Source organism: Rhinopithecus bieti, unplaced genomic scaffold, assembly GCF_001698545.2.
Source record: "Rhinopithecus bieti isolate Rb0 unplaced genomic scaffold, ASM169854v2 scaffold_74448, whole genome shotgun sequence".
NCBI classification, from domain to species: domain Eukaryota; kingdom Metazoa; phylum Chordata; class Mammalia; order Primates; family Cercopithecidae; genus Rhinopithecus; species Rhinopithecus bieti.
The window spans coordinates 190,846-206,310 of record NW_016827608.1 but is presented as its reverse complement, the minus strand read 5'-3'; the positions used below and the strand labels follow the sequence as shown (position 1 = coordinate 206,310).

The 15,465-nt window shown below is 38.8% G+C and overlaps 1 protein-coding gene across 3 annotated transcripts in view; it reads right to left on the bottom strand.

The window, feature by feature from the left end:
* Window positions 1-15,465, bottom strand: part of FNIP1 (folliculin interacting protein 1) — a 160,653-nt gene that overhangs the window by 28,640 nt on the left and 116,548 nt on the right. For 2 of the 3 annotated variants that reach the window (XM_017864009.1, XM_017864010.1), the window contains 4 exons: window positions 11,789-11,935; window positions 10,143-10,312; window positions 3,973-5,392; window positions 2,911-3,079 (listed from right to left, as the gene is read on the bottom strand). In XM_017864009.1, the coding sequence (XP_017719498.1) occupies window positions 2,911-3,079; window positions 3,973-5,392; window positions 10,143-10,312; window positions 11,789-11,935 (1,906 nt within the window). The remainder of the gene's footprint in view (window positions 1-2,910; window positions 3,080-3,972; window positions 5,393-10,142; window positions 10,313-11,788; window positions 11,936-15,465) is intronic. The other variant, XM_017864011.1, reaches the window with a different exon arrangement.

The window sequence follows — 15,465 nt, the reverse complement described above, 5'->3', positions numbered from 1 at the left end:
TTTTTTTTTTTTTTTTTGAGATGGTTGTCTTGCTCTGTTGCCCAGGCTGGAGTGCAGTGGCGTGAACTTGGCTCACTGCAACCTCCACCTCCTGGATTAAAGTGATTCTCCTGCCTCAGCCTCCCAAGCAGCTGGGATTTCAGGCACACGCCGCCACACCCAGCTAATTTTTGTATTTTTGTAGAGGCAGGGTTTCACCATGTTGGCCAGGCTGCTCACAAACTCCTGACCTCAAGTAATCCACCCACCTCGGCCTCCCAAATTGCTAGGATTATAGGCGTGAATCACCATGCTGGGCCTCTCCATTTCTTTATTAACTTTTTAAATTGAGAGGTGGCCAGATTTTGTTATTAAAGTGAAGTATTAAAGTGATACGTACAATTGAAGGGAGAAATAGAAAATTCAGCAAAACAATAGCTGAAGACTTCAATACTTCATTCTCAATAATTGATGGCAAAACCAAACCAAAAATCAGCAAGGGCATAAAAGACTTAATTAAGACTATTATCTAATGGTTATCTAACTTGACCTGATAGCTACAGAACATCTCAACAAGAGCAGAATATATATTCTTTTCAAGTGCCATAAAACAAGTCTCAATAAATTTGCCAGGGGTGAACAAAGTAGGTTCTCCAACCATAATGGAATAAAATCAGAAACTAACAAAACAATTTTTGAGAATTCCATAAATATTTGTAAATTAAACAGCATACTTCTAAATAACTCATAAGCAAAGAAGTTACATGCAAAATTTAAAAACATTTTGAAATGAATGAAACTGAAAATACAACAGATCAAAATTTGTCAGATCTGGCCAACTGCAGTGGCTCACACCTGTAATCCCAGCACTCTGGGAAGCCAAGGCAGGTGGATCACCTGAGGTCAGGAGTTCCAGACCAACCTGGCCAACACGGTGAAAACCCACCTCTACTAAAAACACAAAAATTAGCCAGGTGTGGTGGTGGGCGCCTGTAATCCCAGCTACTTGAGAGGCTGAGGCAGGAGAATCGCTTGAACCTGGGAGGCAGAAGTTACAGTGAGCTGAGATGGCACCACTGTACTCCAGCCTGGATGACAGAGCGAGACTCTGTCTCAAGAAAAAAAAAAAAAAAAAAAAAGAATTAACAGAAAATACTTTAGGATTTGGGGGCTGAAAGGTCTCTGTCTCAATGACTCAACTCTGCTTTTAGGCATGAACATAGCCAGAGAGTATATAAATGAATGACTGTGGCTGTGTTCTAATAAAACTTTGTCTATAAAAAGCAGAACCATTTGGCCCACTGTCCATAGCTTGCTAATCCTTGATGCATATGGGCAAAAAATATATACAATTGAAATGAAACCACGAATGAACTTCTCTTTGGAGAAACCCTCACCATTTGAAAAACAAACAAACAAACAAACAAAAACACATATTCCAAAATCCCGGAACAAAAGAGGGGACATTACTAGCGACCTTATAAAAACTAAAAGGATTATAAGTGTATACCACAAACAACTTTATTCTAATAAATTAGGCCACTTAAATGAAACTAATAAATTCCTAAAAGACAAAAATTACCAAAATTGGCTCAGAAAGAAATAGAAAATCTAAATATACAAAAGGTGAATAAATTAAATTAGCAATTTAAAATATTCTTATTCTTAAAAGCCTGGATGCAGATGGTTTCACTAGTGAATTCTACCAAATGTTTAGAGAAAAAAAAATAGTACTAATCTTCTAGAAACTCTTCCAGAAAATAGAGAAGGACATACTTCCCAGCACTCTGTATAAGGCCAGTATTACCCTGATTATCAGAGCTAGACGAAGACATCACAAGAAAACTAAAAAGCAGTATTTCTCACAAATACAGACTCTAATATCTACAGCAAAATATTGGTAAATCAAGTCCAGCAACATATAAAAAAATTATATACCATGATAGAGTGGGGATTGCTTCCTAAGAATACAATGGTTGGTTTAACATCTAAAAATTAATTAATGAAATCCATGACATTAAGAGTTTAAAGATGAAAAACAATATGACAATACCATCTCAGTAGACATTGAGAAAAAGCATATGACAAAATCCCACACTCATTCATGATTAAAGGATGGACAAAAAAAACCAAACCGTCTAAAAACTAGGAATAAAAGGCAACTGCCTGTCTCTAAAAGAAGCATTCGGTTAAACAAAGTAAAAATAAAAAGGCAACTTCTTCCATCTAATAAAGGGCATCCCAAGAACCTTACAGCTAACATCATACTTAATCATGAAAGATGCAATGTCTTTCCCCTAAGATCAGGAATAAGGCAATGATGTCCATGGTCACCACTTCCATGCAACATTGTATTGAAAATTCTAACCAGTACAATGAGTCCAAAAAACAAAAAACAAAAAAGTTGGGGGCAGCAGGGACAAAAGTCATCCAGATTGTTAAGAAAGATTTAAAACTATCTATTCACTGATAACATGAGCCTGTGTGTAGAAAACCTTAGGCAACCTATACAGAAAAATGAATAGACTAATAAGAGCTTCAGAAAGACCACAGGATATAAGATCAATACACAAAAGCCAATCCCACTTCTATATGTAAGCAATGAGTAACATGAAAAGGAAATTAAGAAAATAATTCCATTCAAACTTAAGCACTTGCAAATTTTTGATACTGTAAATAACCTAGTTGATGGACATCCATGAATACATACAGTACTTTCTGTATTTCAGATATCCATGTGGATAGATTTCTGGAACTTTATTTGCTTTCACAGTGACAGATACAAAGATACGGGCACTGAATATAAAGTGATGGTTTCAGAGAACAATGCTTGTGTTGTAAAAGTATGACCAAAAATGTAAGGCAATTTTGGGTTCTGTCGGTTAACAGAGTTTCTTCTAAATAAACTCAAAAACAGTGAAGGTCACTCACCTGCACAGCATGAGATAAATCTGATGACAGACACTGACGAAACCTCTCATCACTCCCAATTCCTTGAAGAACAAAGTCAGGCACATAAGATGAGCAGTAACCACCCAGCAAGGACCTCCCAAAGTTGGCAATGTTGGGCTGAACAGCACTCACTTCGATTAACTTTGACCTGGAAGAAAAATGCCCCCAAAGGACATCTAATTAGTAATAAATATATTTAACCAGAAAAAAAAAAAAAAAAAAAAGAAAAAACATCAATTCTACTAGTCCATATTTAACACTAGTCTGTATTAAAATCAACTGTAAATTCATCCTTATATAATGGTAATAATCGTAAAATTAAGAGTAAAATGCTAATAATAGTAAAATCAAGAGTAAAATCATCCTTATTTAAAAACTGGTTCAAGTGCTCTATCAGAAAATAAAATACTCCTTCTTATTCAGAGAAGGTCTGATGAGCAACTGCGTAATGAAGTGAGGATCGATCTTCCCTAACAGACTTTAAGAGAACTGTACTTTGTGTTTGTAGCACATTCTTAATACAACCAGATTATGAAAACAATCATCTAAAACAAAACAATTAAATGCCTCACAAGTCCAAAGCTGGGTATGTAACGTTTCTCAAGCATGAATCTTCTCCTTGCATACTTGACCCAAAGTATACGTTCTCTGTTTTCCTCTTAGTCTTGGCCAAATCTATTTCTAACAGCCATTCTAACATCTCAGGGATTAGTACTCCCTAACTGCCAGGCTCAGCATGTCCTTTTTTGGGGCAGAAGTCACTCCTAAATGGTTTGAAACCTTCTAAGCAATAAGAAATCTTATACTTATCAACCAGATCCTTTAACTTTTCTCTGAGGTCTTCATAAAACCTTTCCAGGGTATTTCTGGGGCTTAGCCTTTACTCCTTCTTATGAGTTACGAGAATATGAAAATAAGAGAGCTTATTTTCATATCCAGGACAATGATCTCTTCTTTTACACTAACCTTCAGAGACCAGCTAAAGAAAAGAATGGTACATATTTATATAGGGCCCATTATAGGTGAAAACTTCCTACTTACCCAGGAAAAGGTATCTCATCCTCTTCTGCCCAATCTTCTTGCTCTCCTCCATAATAACTGCTAACTTGTCTAGTCATATCATGACCTGTATCTTCACTTTCACTATCCCCAAGGGCACTATCTGAACTTTCATTTCTTGGAATGTCCCATTCAGTTCCTACAGCAATTTTTTTATCTGAACTCTCTTTATCCCCATGGGGGACAAGAATGGAGAGTGTATCTCTTTGGTCCTGCTGAGGAAAGCAGGTTTTACATGAATCTTGGGGAACTGTTTCTATACATTTACAAAATTCATTGTTCTGTTTGTTATTTTTTGCACACAATATTTTTGAAAACTCTAACATACAGCAATGGTCTTTACTATCTGCACTTGTTTTAATTGGAACATCATCAATAGTCCTGGTTTCAATTGAATCATCATTAAAATATTCGTCAAATAAGCTCATGCTGTCTGGGTCTGAATGATTCCAACAGGGAAGTTCACAGGGCTCTTCAGAAACCATCTTCTGTATATTAGACTCTCCAGATTGGTCCTTAGTTGTTTGTTTAGTTTCTTGATGCTGATCAACAGCCCCTCTTTCTGCTTTCAACGGTTTGGTGTGATGTCTGGTAATCTGATCTACCACTGCCTGACTTCGAAGCTCAGTATCTGAATCAGGTGACATAGAATCCCCAATCAGGAAAGTAACCTTTGTCTGGGCAGCCTCACAAGAAAATGAAGCAGGCACAATCTTATCTGGAGGTTTTTTCTCCACAACCATTCCTGTGGATCTCATTGCTTTGCCTGTGTGACTGTCTGAATCCAGCAACTTCTCACTCTGCCATGTTTCCTCTGTTGGCTCTAAGCCTGACTCTGACAATGCACATTTGTCTACTGGAACAGATCCTGTGCAAACAACCGTCTCTAACTTGGTGTCAAGGGAAGTTCTTAATTTATCTCTGTACTGTTTAACATCAACAGCATTTTCTTCTTGGCAGTCAGAAGGAGAAATCATCCGGCACTCATCTGAAATTCCTAGCAGCTCCTTAGAGCCGTTTTGAGCATCTTCTCTCTCTTGTTGTGAAATGTTCTCTACATTTTGCCCAAGGAGTGGATGACTGCAATATTTACAGTTACAACTGGGAGTTCTTATTTCTTCTGACTCTTTAAAGAGCAAACTGCTTTTGTTTCTATGCATTGTGACAAGGACATACTCCGATTCTTCTATTTCACCTTTCTCTAAAGTGGTAGTAATTACTGTGCCTGGCATAACAATGGCTTCATCTTCTCCATTTTCTAAAAGATGCGTTTCTTGAAGTTCAGAGCACCTTATAAAATAAGTAAGAAAATAAAGTAGCCTCTGGACCATGTCTTGTCGTTTGCCAACCACCACAGTCCTTGCTAACCGTACAGGAGAGCCAATAGCGCCATACAAGTCTCCTGTAATGGAAAAATCAGTTATTGGACACATCCTTTACTGACACAGCTAAGTAAGCTATTTTTAATGATCAGAAACCTAATCTTACTGTATGAGCAGTAGTTTAGGTTTTACTCTTTTTTTTTTTTTTTTTTTTTGAGACAGGGTCTCACACTGTAATCCTGGCTGGAGTACAGTGGTACAATCATGGTTCACTGCAGCCTCAGCCTCCTAGGCTCAGATGATTCTCCTACCTCAGCCTCCTGAGTAGCTGGGACTATAGGTATGTGCCACCATGCCTGGCTAATTATCTGTATTTTTTTTTGTAGAGACAGAGTTTTGCCATGTTTCCTAGGCTGGTCTTGAGTTCCTGAGCTCAAGCAATCCACTGGCCTTGGCCTCCCACAGTGCTGGGATTACAGGCATGAGCCACCATGCCTGGCCTCACTCTTAGTTCTTTAACAGATGAGTGACTATTCAAGGGAGGAAGATGAGATGAATAATTTTAACCAGAGAGAAAGGTGAATTTAAGGGTTTTCTGGTTTCCTTGTTAAACAAATGCTATGGTTCAGAAACCTCAAGCAAAGAGTCAGTTCTGAAACTCACATATCCCAAGAATATTCTTTAACCCAGGCTTCACGAAGAGCATTTTTACCTGGTTAGAGAAGTACTGCCTGAAGTACTATGTACACAAGGACTCTGTAGCTGTGTCCAATCAAGAAAAGACAAAGCACAATATCTGCTGGCTTGCAAGGACAGGAAAGGAGTAGCCGTAAAATGGAGCAAAGCTACAGTAGTCACACCACACACTTAACCACTCCTGATTTAAATCATATCTCTGGGGCCGGGCACGGTGGCTCACGCTTGTAATTCCAGCACTCTGGGAGGCCAAGATGGGTGGATCACTTGATATCAGGAGTTCAAGACCAGCCTGGCCAACAGGGTAAAACCCTGTAGTTACTAAAAATACAAAAATTAGCCAGGTGTTGTGGTGGATGCCTGTAGTCCCACCTACTCAGGAGGCTAAGGCTGGAGAATTGCTTGAACCCAGGAGGCAGAGGGTGCACTGAGCTAAGATGACACCATTGCAATCCAGCCTGGGCGACAAGAGTGAGACTCCGTCTCAAAAAAAAAAAAGAAAAAAGAAAAAAAGAAATAAAATTAAAAAGTAAGTCATATCTCCAAACTTTAACTGTTGTTCCCCTAGCCAGCACCCCATCCCACCAGCTCCCATGTTAGTAAGAGCCTATTTTCCCCTTCCATTCCCTAGAGGGTTGGGTACTCAGGATAGGCCAGAAAGGGCAGGAAGAGAGAGACTCATCCTTACTAAAAGGAAAAGAAAGGGCAACAAGTTTAGCCATGCAATTCATTTTCACTTTTGAATCCATTCTAAACATGACTAGCGATTATGTTAAAAGCAGAGGAAGTGAGGGGGTCAGGACTAGAAATTATTTCTATATTTATGCTATACTTCAAATTAAACCAATAATTTCAGTGCCAAAACTATGGAGAATAGGGCTGGGCATGGTGGCTTATGCATGTAATCCCAGCATTTTGGGAGGTGGAAGCAGGCTGATCACTCGAGCCCAGCAGTTTAAGACCAGTCTGGGCAACATGGCAAAACCCTCGTCTCTACAAAAAAAATACAGAAAATTAGCTGGGCATGGTGGTGTGCACCTGTAATCCCAGCTACCTGAGAGGAAAAGGTGGAAGAATCACCTGAGCCCAGGAAGTTGCGGCTGCAGTGAACTGTGATCGCACCACCACACTCCAGCCTGTGCGATACAGTGAGACCCTGTCTCAAGAAAGAAAGAAAGAAAGAAAAAAGAAAAAAAAAAAGGAGAATACAAAGCCACTAATTTCAACTTAATTTAATTTTTGCAAGTTGTCAGTATATACATTTAAAATCCTCTATTTTTACTTTACAAAGCCCTCACACTTTTTAAAGGAACAAATATAAATAGGTCTCAAATAAATACATGCTATAGGTACTATTATGATAAATTTTCTCCTCTGGCTAACACACTGGCTCAAATATCACCATGCCACTGTTCTAAACTACTCCCATGATCCCCACGAATTACCAAGTAAAGTTGAAATTACTTTGGTATAGCAAGTGAGTCTTTCATGATTCCCATTTTACTTTTCCAGCTTTATCTTCTTATACTTATCCTCCTTCTTGGCAGTCAGAAGAAGAAATCATCTGTATTTACGCAAAGACCCAGTTAAACTGGACCACTGAATATGCTCTGCACTTTTAACACCTAGACTCTTTACTCATGTGATGTCCTGTCCCTTTCCTCAATATCTCTGCCAGTCCATAGCTTCCCACCTAAGCATCCTGGATCTTGGGCAAAAGTAGGCTCCCCTGTTCAACTCCTACTAAACTTTTCATTTCTCTTATAGTTCCTCCTTGAATTATTATTGTTGTCTGCATATATATTACCTACAGTCGTAGACTGTTGACTTCTTGAGGGCAATTTCCAAATCATTCATCTTTATAGCCTCTGTGCTTTTTGCACAGAGCCTTTATTTAAAAAAGGATTTAAATGTCCCAGTTTAAAAAATACTACTAATAATTTGATTTTAAAAGTCAATGCAATGGAATACTACTCAGCATTAAAAAGGAATAAACTATTAATACACACAAAATAGGTGAATCTGAATTATACTGAAGAGATCAGACAAACAAAGTGTATACTGCATGATTCCATTCATATAAAACTCTAGAAAATGCAAGTAATCTATCATGACAGAAAGTAAGCCAGTGGCTGTGTAGGGATGGTGGAAGAGGAACAGAGAAACTGGGGAGAAGGAGAGAGAGAGGAAGAGATTACAAAAAGGCATAAGGAAACTTTTGGAAGTGATGCAATATGATTTATGTTTTGATTGTGGTCATGGTTTCAGAGGCATATATGCAAAACTTATCAAACTGCTTTATTTTTTTTTTTGAGACAGATTCTCGTTCTGTTGCCCAGGCTGTGGTGCAGTGGCATGATCTCGGCTCACTACAACCTCTGCCTCCGGGTTCAAGGGATTCTCCTGCCTCAGCCTCCTAAGTGGCTGAGATTATAGGCGCCCGCCACCATGCCCAGCTAATTTTTTTTTGGTTTTTTTTTTTTTTTTTGAGACGGAGTCTTGCACTGTTGCCCAGGCTAGAGTGCAGTGGCGCGATCCCAGCTCACTGCAAGCTTCGCCTCCCGGATTCACGCCATTCTCCTGCCTCAGCCTCTCAAGTAGCTGGGACTATAGGCGCCCACCACCATGCCCAGCTAATTTTTTGTACTTTTAATAGAGATGAGGTTTCACCGTGTTAGCCAGGATGGTCTTAATCTCCTGACCTTGTGATCCACCCGCCTCAGCCTCCCAAAGTGCTGAGATTATAGGCGTGAGCCACTGCACCTGGCCATTGTTTTGTATTTTTAGTAGAGGCACGGTTTCACCATGTTGGCCAGGCTGGTTTCGAATTCCTGACCTCAAGTAATCCACCCACCTCACCCTCCCAAAGTGCTAGGATTACAGGCGTGAGCCACCACACCCAGCCCAAATTGTGTACTTTAAATATGTGTTTGGCCAGGTGTGGTGGCTCTCGTCTGTAATCCCAGCACCTTGGGAGGCCAACGTGAGCAGATCGCTTGAGTCCAAGAGTTTGAGAGCAGCCTGGGGAACATGGCAAAAACCCATCTCTACAACAAATACAAAAACTAGCCTGGTGTGGTAGTATGCACCTGTAGTCCCAGCAACTTGGGTGACTAACGTAGGGGGATCATTTGATCCCAGGGAGATTGGAGCTGCAGTGAGCCATGATCATGCCACTGTACTCCAGCCTGGGCAAAAGAGTGAGACTCCATTAAAAAAATGCATTTACTGTATGTCAATTATAACTCAATAAAATGCAAGGGAATGGGGGGAAGGAGCAAGGGAGAAAGCCAATAGGGAAGGAGGTTGGTTATATGAACTGATAAGCCATATGACAGTCTACCTGGCAAGGTCAATCACCAGAGCAACCTAAGAAAAGTTACTACCCAATCACCAAAATGTTCTCATCTTACTCTTCCCCCATCATCTAACAGCAATAGAGTAGGAGCAGAAATAATTAGCAGCTACGTTTACCAGACAGTCTTAATCATTTTACATGTATTATCTCATTTAATTTTTACAACTTTTAAAGTATGTATCAATTATTATTCCCACTTTATGAATAAGGAAACTGTGATTCAAATGTGGTGTGCCTGACTCCACAGCCTGTGTCTTTAGCACCCAGCTATAATCCCTCCCTATTGCCTATGAACTTATCAACCACTTACTCTCCCCTGTTCCCCCACTTGTTTAGTGGTGTTTAACACCGAGGGAAACATTTTCCAAAATGACTCAGCAAGTGAACAAAAGTGGATCAACAGAAACCTCAGTGAACTGCTTCCCTCCAGATTTATTTTAGGTATCACGGGTGACTTTGTTGATTCATTCTTTCTTGCAAAGTACCTAACACAAAGTACAAAATCATAAAACACCCTGAAAATCTGAAGTTACTAGTAAACCAGCTATTAGCCTGCTCCTCTTGCCATACCTGCAGTTCTTCATCTATAAGGAATGATTTCAGGTCTAAGATGAGGATAGGATAAATTGCCAGACATGAAAGGACAAGCAAAGCAGAGATGCTTTAGAATGCAGGAGGTAAAAGCATTTTATTTATTTTTGGTTTTGCTATAAAAATATTACAGATAGCTACAAAACAAGTTTAATACATACTGTAACAGTTGTCAGATTACATACCCAGTTGTGCCCAAAGTGGGTTATATGGATGAGTCTTTGCCAACATGTCTACACTCTGAGAGGAATGCTTTTCTAAAAATATTTTTATAGGTGGCTGTCCATTTGGCATGACTGTTGGAACCCAGGCAAGATGATTAGTCAGAACTGCAGTAATGAGAGCTGGCAAGAATCTGAAAACAAAATACATACGATCAGATTCCAATCTGCCTTCATGAAACCTTAGGTAAAATGTAGTGACAAAGTAAGCAAGGAGAGTATATACGTTCATGTGGCCAAATGGCACCAAAAAAAGCAGAGGAGAGAGGAAAGGATGAGTATGTAACACCAGGATTAAAATGAAAGGTAATTGTCTCCAGTTGAGAAGGAGTTAAAAACTACTTGAAATAAAGGTAACATTCAAAAGAGCTATTGCAGATCATAAGTACAAAACAGAAATGTCATTTTACTTCAAAAATTATGGACTCTTCTTCTTTTCTTTTTTTTTTTGAGATGTAGTCTCGCTCTGTTGCCCAGGCTGGAGTGCAGTGGCGCAATCTCAGCTCACTGCAAGCTCCATCTCCCCAGTTCACGCCATTTTCCTGCCTCAGCCTCCCGAGTAGCTGGGACTACAGGCGCCCGCCACCACGCCCGGCTAATTTTTTGTATTTTTAGTGGAGACGGGGTTTCATCCTGTTAGCCAGGATGGTCTTAGCCAGGATGGTCTCAATCTCCTGACCTCATGATCCACCCGCCTCGGCTTCCCAAAGTGCTGGGATTACAGGCGTGAGCCACCGTGCCAGGCCCGTTACGGATTATTTTCAGTGTTTAATCACACAATTCATTACTGAATCAACCAGCAGGTCCTTAAATTCCCAAATTACTGAATGGGAAAACGAGGCAAAGTATTGAGCAAACTCTATCATCAAAGAGAATAAAAACATCTGAATTACTCATCTGGATTCCAAAGACTTGAACAGTTAAAAGAAAACAGTATGATAAAACATCACACTTAAAATGCATCACTAAAATCCTAGCATTTCCTTACATGTTTTTTTTCGTTTGTTTATTTTTTTGAGACAGAGTCTGGCTCTGCTGCCCAGGCTAGAGTGCAGTGGCGTGATCTCAGCTCACTGCAAGCTCCACCTCCTAGATTCATGCCATTCTCCAGTCTCAGCCTCCCGGGTAACTGGGACTACAGGAGCCCACCACCACGCCTGGCTAATTTTGTTTTTGTATTTTTAGTAGAGATGGGGTTTCACCATATTAGCCAGGATGGTCTCGATCTCCTGACCGCATGATCCACCCACCTAGGCTTCCCAAAGTGCTGGGATTACAGGTGTGAGCCACCACGCCTAGCCATCCTTACATGTTTTCTACCTCTTTTCTATGAAATAAAACTATAAATGGATACAACTCACAAAAAAAAGGGCAGCCTCAGATAATTCTATGTCAGGAATTTTAATTACATAATTACAGACATTTTCACTGCTTTTCATTCATAAGGTTCTGTAATACTCTTCCATACCCTATCATTTAATTATTTTTTAGAATTCTGATTAATTTTAATAATATAAAATAATTTCAAAGATAATGGATGATTCTTCCACATCTGTAATTGAGTCTGATTACAATATCTAGTTATAATAAATAAATAAATAAATTCATACTGATTTTTGGAAGCATTTTCCATTAGAAAAGTGAACTCCTTCATGAAACGATAGCAAAGGTGGTTCTTTTCTGGAGTCCCCGACATCATTGTAAGCCAGACAGGTTCTCCAATTCGTGGCATCGTGTAAAGATTACAAATTGTTGTTCTAAAAAGAGGAAGACACATTATGAAATGTATAGTTCCCAGAGTTACATACTCTTAAAATAATTTTAAGTTTATGTTGCCAGCTTGGGCCTTACACCTAGATTATTAAAGCTTTTGAGAAAAGACAATGGACCAAGTCCTTCCTTCCTTATCAACAACACAGTACCATGGGAAATGGTCTCAAAATATGTTAGTTCTGGTGTTGGCGCTCCCCACCAGACTGTGTGCCCCAGAGTAAATTATTTCCCTACTTTAAGCATTTGTTTCCCATACCTGTAAAATGAAAGGATACCATGATAATTTCTAAAGCCCCTTCCAGCTCCATATTTCTAAGGGGTATGCTGTACTTAAATATACTGCAAATAATCAACTCATATACAAAAGGAAAATATTCTAAATGAAGTAACGGCTTATCCATCTACCCACTCAAAACAACAGTTTATCTGCATCATTTTGTTGCCTATGCTAAGACTCTAGTAATGTTCTTCAGGACAGTGAGAACACTATACATACAAGCTATATTTTATGACTCTCTCAACCTTCTACAGTGTTTCCTTGAATCAACACAAGAAAAGATTATCACACAATTAGCATAGTGCTTTCTTAGCTGTCTCTTGGACTAATTTAGACAATAGTTAGTCCTGTAACTTATACTTTCTCCTGAAGGCTTCAAAGCATACTTTCAAGATGTTAATTATTTTCTTTTTACATCATTAACTATTTAACAAAGCCCTATACATTTACTAGACTAAGCAACTCCTGCAAAGCCTGAGGCTTAAGAAACTAGTCAGTCTGGCAGAATATGGTGCCCTACTTTCTACTTTTTAAAACAATGCTGTCTAGTAGAACCTGGCAATGATGGAAACCTGCACTGTCTGAAACAGTGTAGCCACTAGCTGTATGTGGTTACTGAACACATGACATGTGACCAGTATGACTAAGGAAGTGAATTTATTTTAATTAAGTTAAATAGCCACACGTGGCTGACAGCTGAGACTGTATTGTGCAATACTGCTCTCTGAGATTTCCACAAATTCTAATACCAACTTCAGTATAACTGTCTAACACCTAGGAGCCAAAAAAAGAGAATAATTATCTTGCCTCTACAAGTTTTCTTGAATTTGAAACAATATAAACATGATGTATTACAATGGATAGAAACAATAAAAACAGGTCACTTTAATGAGCTCTCTGTAGAACATACAATCATTGCTAAGAATTTTAAAATAAACGCAAAGGTATATTATAGAGCAAATATGACTAGAATACAAACTAGGAATATATGAAAATGTTTGTTTTTAAAGCTTATTACAGGTGTCCAGATACGATGGAAAACTGAAGACAAATGTGTAATCCTCTCTTCAGTTTCTGAGGCCCCAAATGAACACCACCTAAATATATGAAAACAGATAAACCAGTGCAACAAACAGAATTAGAGAGGAACCGGCTGGGGGCGGTGGCTCACACCTGTAATCCCAGCTCTTTGGGAGACTGAGGCAGAAGGACTGCTTAAGCCCAGAGTTCAAAACCAGCCTGGGGAACATAGCGAGACCCTGTCTCTATTATTTAAAAAATAAATTAATTAATTTTTAAAAAATTGCCAAGAAACTATTACTGAAAATTAAAATTAGAGATTTCACGAAATTCTGGAAGACAAACATAGGGTGGAATTGTCACTGAAGTAGCAGAGTAGAGGAATTTATAAGGTCATAGTATCACAGAGGGAGACATGGACAAAGGGGAGCTAATTTGCCCCACTAAAGCAAGAAGAGGCTCAAGACTCACAAATTTTTGGGAAAGTCATGACAGGAGCTAAGACACAGTACTGAAAATTGGGAGACTAATTCAAAGTCCATAAATGGTTGGCAGCTCCCTACCTCCTCTCCACTTCCCCAGAAAATGACTACAGATAGAAGAGAGCAGATATGGCAGTTGAATGGCCCAGAGGAATGACCTTTTCCAAACTCTTCCTGACATTTGTATCTTTCAGAGTATATAATCAGATATAGACTATATCTTGTAGTATTAAATCTTCATGGGATTGGGGGGGTGGCATGGCAGGAGCAAAGATTAGGGGAAAATATCTAAATATGCTTCTTCAGGTAATGATAATTAAAAAACGTTGAAAAACACTGCCCTGAGGTGAAGGTCTCCAGTCAAAAGCCTGATTATGCATAGAACTCCTAACCTACAGTTTGTTATCTCATTCTCAACTACAGAGTATAAGCAAAAACACTGATATTTAGAGAAAGCCTCCAAGAAGAGAAAGAAACAAGAACAGAAACACACACACACTCACCCACATAAAATGACTCCAGAGGAAAACAGAAATAATGCAAACAATGGAAGAAAACTTTTAAACAAAACTCTAATGTACATTAAAATGAAAGAATATGGTAGAGAATCTGATTTTCAAAGATAAGGATTATCCAAAAATAAGAAAGCATCAAAGATTTGCTGAAATGAAAAAAAGCATAGAAGGGATAGAAAACAAAACGTTCACAAAAGAGAAGGAAAATATGAAAAAAAAAGGAACACACAGAACAACCCAGGAGTACCAATTTCTAAAAAAAAAAAAAGGATTCCAGAAAAACAGAATGAATTGTAAAAGAAAGTAGAAAAATTACCAGAGCTGAAGAACATGATGGTGCCATAACAATACTGAGACGATAAAGGACCAAGGAACAGGTGTAAACTCATGTATCATGTCAGAAAATAAATATGATCTAAAACTGATAAATGAGGAAACAGCAACATTATGTATACTTTTTAATAATACGGAGGTAAATAACAAGAAACAACTAACAGTTAAAAAGAGAATGTGTCTGGGAAGAATGGGGTGGGTAGGATAGGATTCATTTGTTTTTAATTATTAGACCTTACAGAAATTTTGTTTCTTAATCACGTGCATATACTTTTTGATTAAAAGAAACAATGTATAAATAAACAAATACGCTGATCATTTAAGAGTTTTTCATGAGTTTCTTCAACATATTACCGTCTACTGTAAGTCTATGTGTCATGGGACAGAGCCAGATCACAAACACTGGTATTAGTGGTCCACTGAGGGCCTTTGCTTTACTATTTTAGTATTTTATTTGTTTAAAAGTATTAAATATGCTATGGCCTCAGAGTGTTGTCAAGGATAAAGAAGGCAAAGAAATTAATTACACAACAGTGCTTCTCACTACATACAACTCTACGTTGTTATCATTAACAATCTAGAAGTAATGCCCAGGTACGGTGGCTCACGCCTGTAATCCCAGCACTTTGGGAGGTCTAGGTGGGCAGATCACCTGTTCAAGACCAGCCTGGCCAACATGGCAAAACCCCCTGTCTACTAAAAATACAAAAATTAGCTGGGTGTGGTGGTGAGTGCCTGTAATCCCAGCTACTCAGGAGGCTGAGGCACAAGAAACACTTGAACCCGGGAGGCGGAGGTCGCAGTGAGCTGAGATTGCACCACTTCACTTCAGCCTGGGCAACAGAGCAAGAATCCGTCTCAAAAAAAAAAAAAAAAATCTTAGAAGA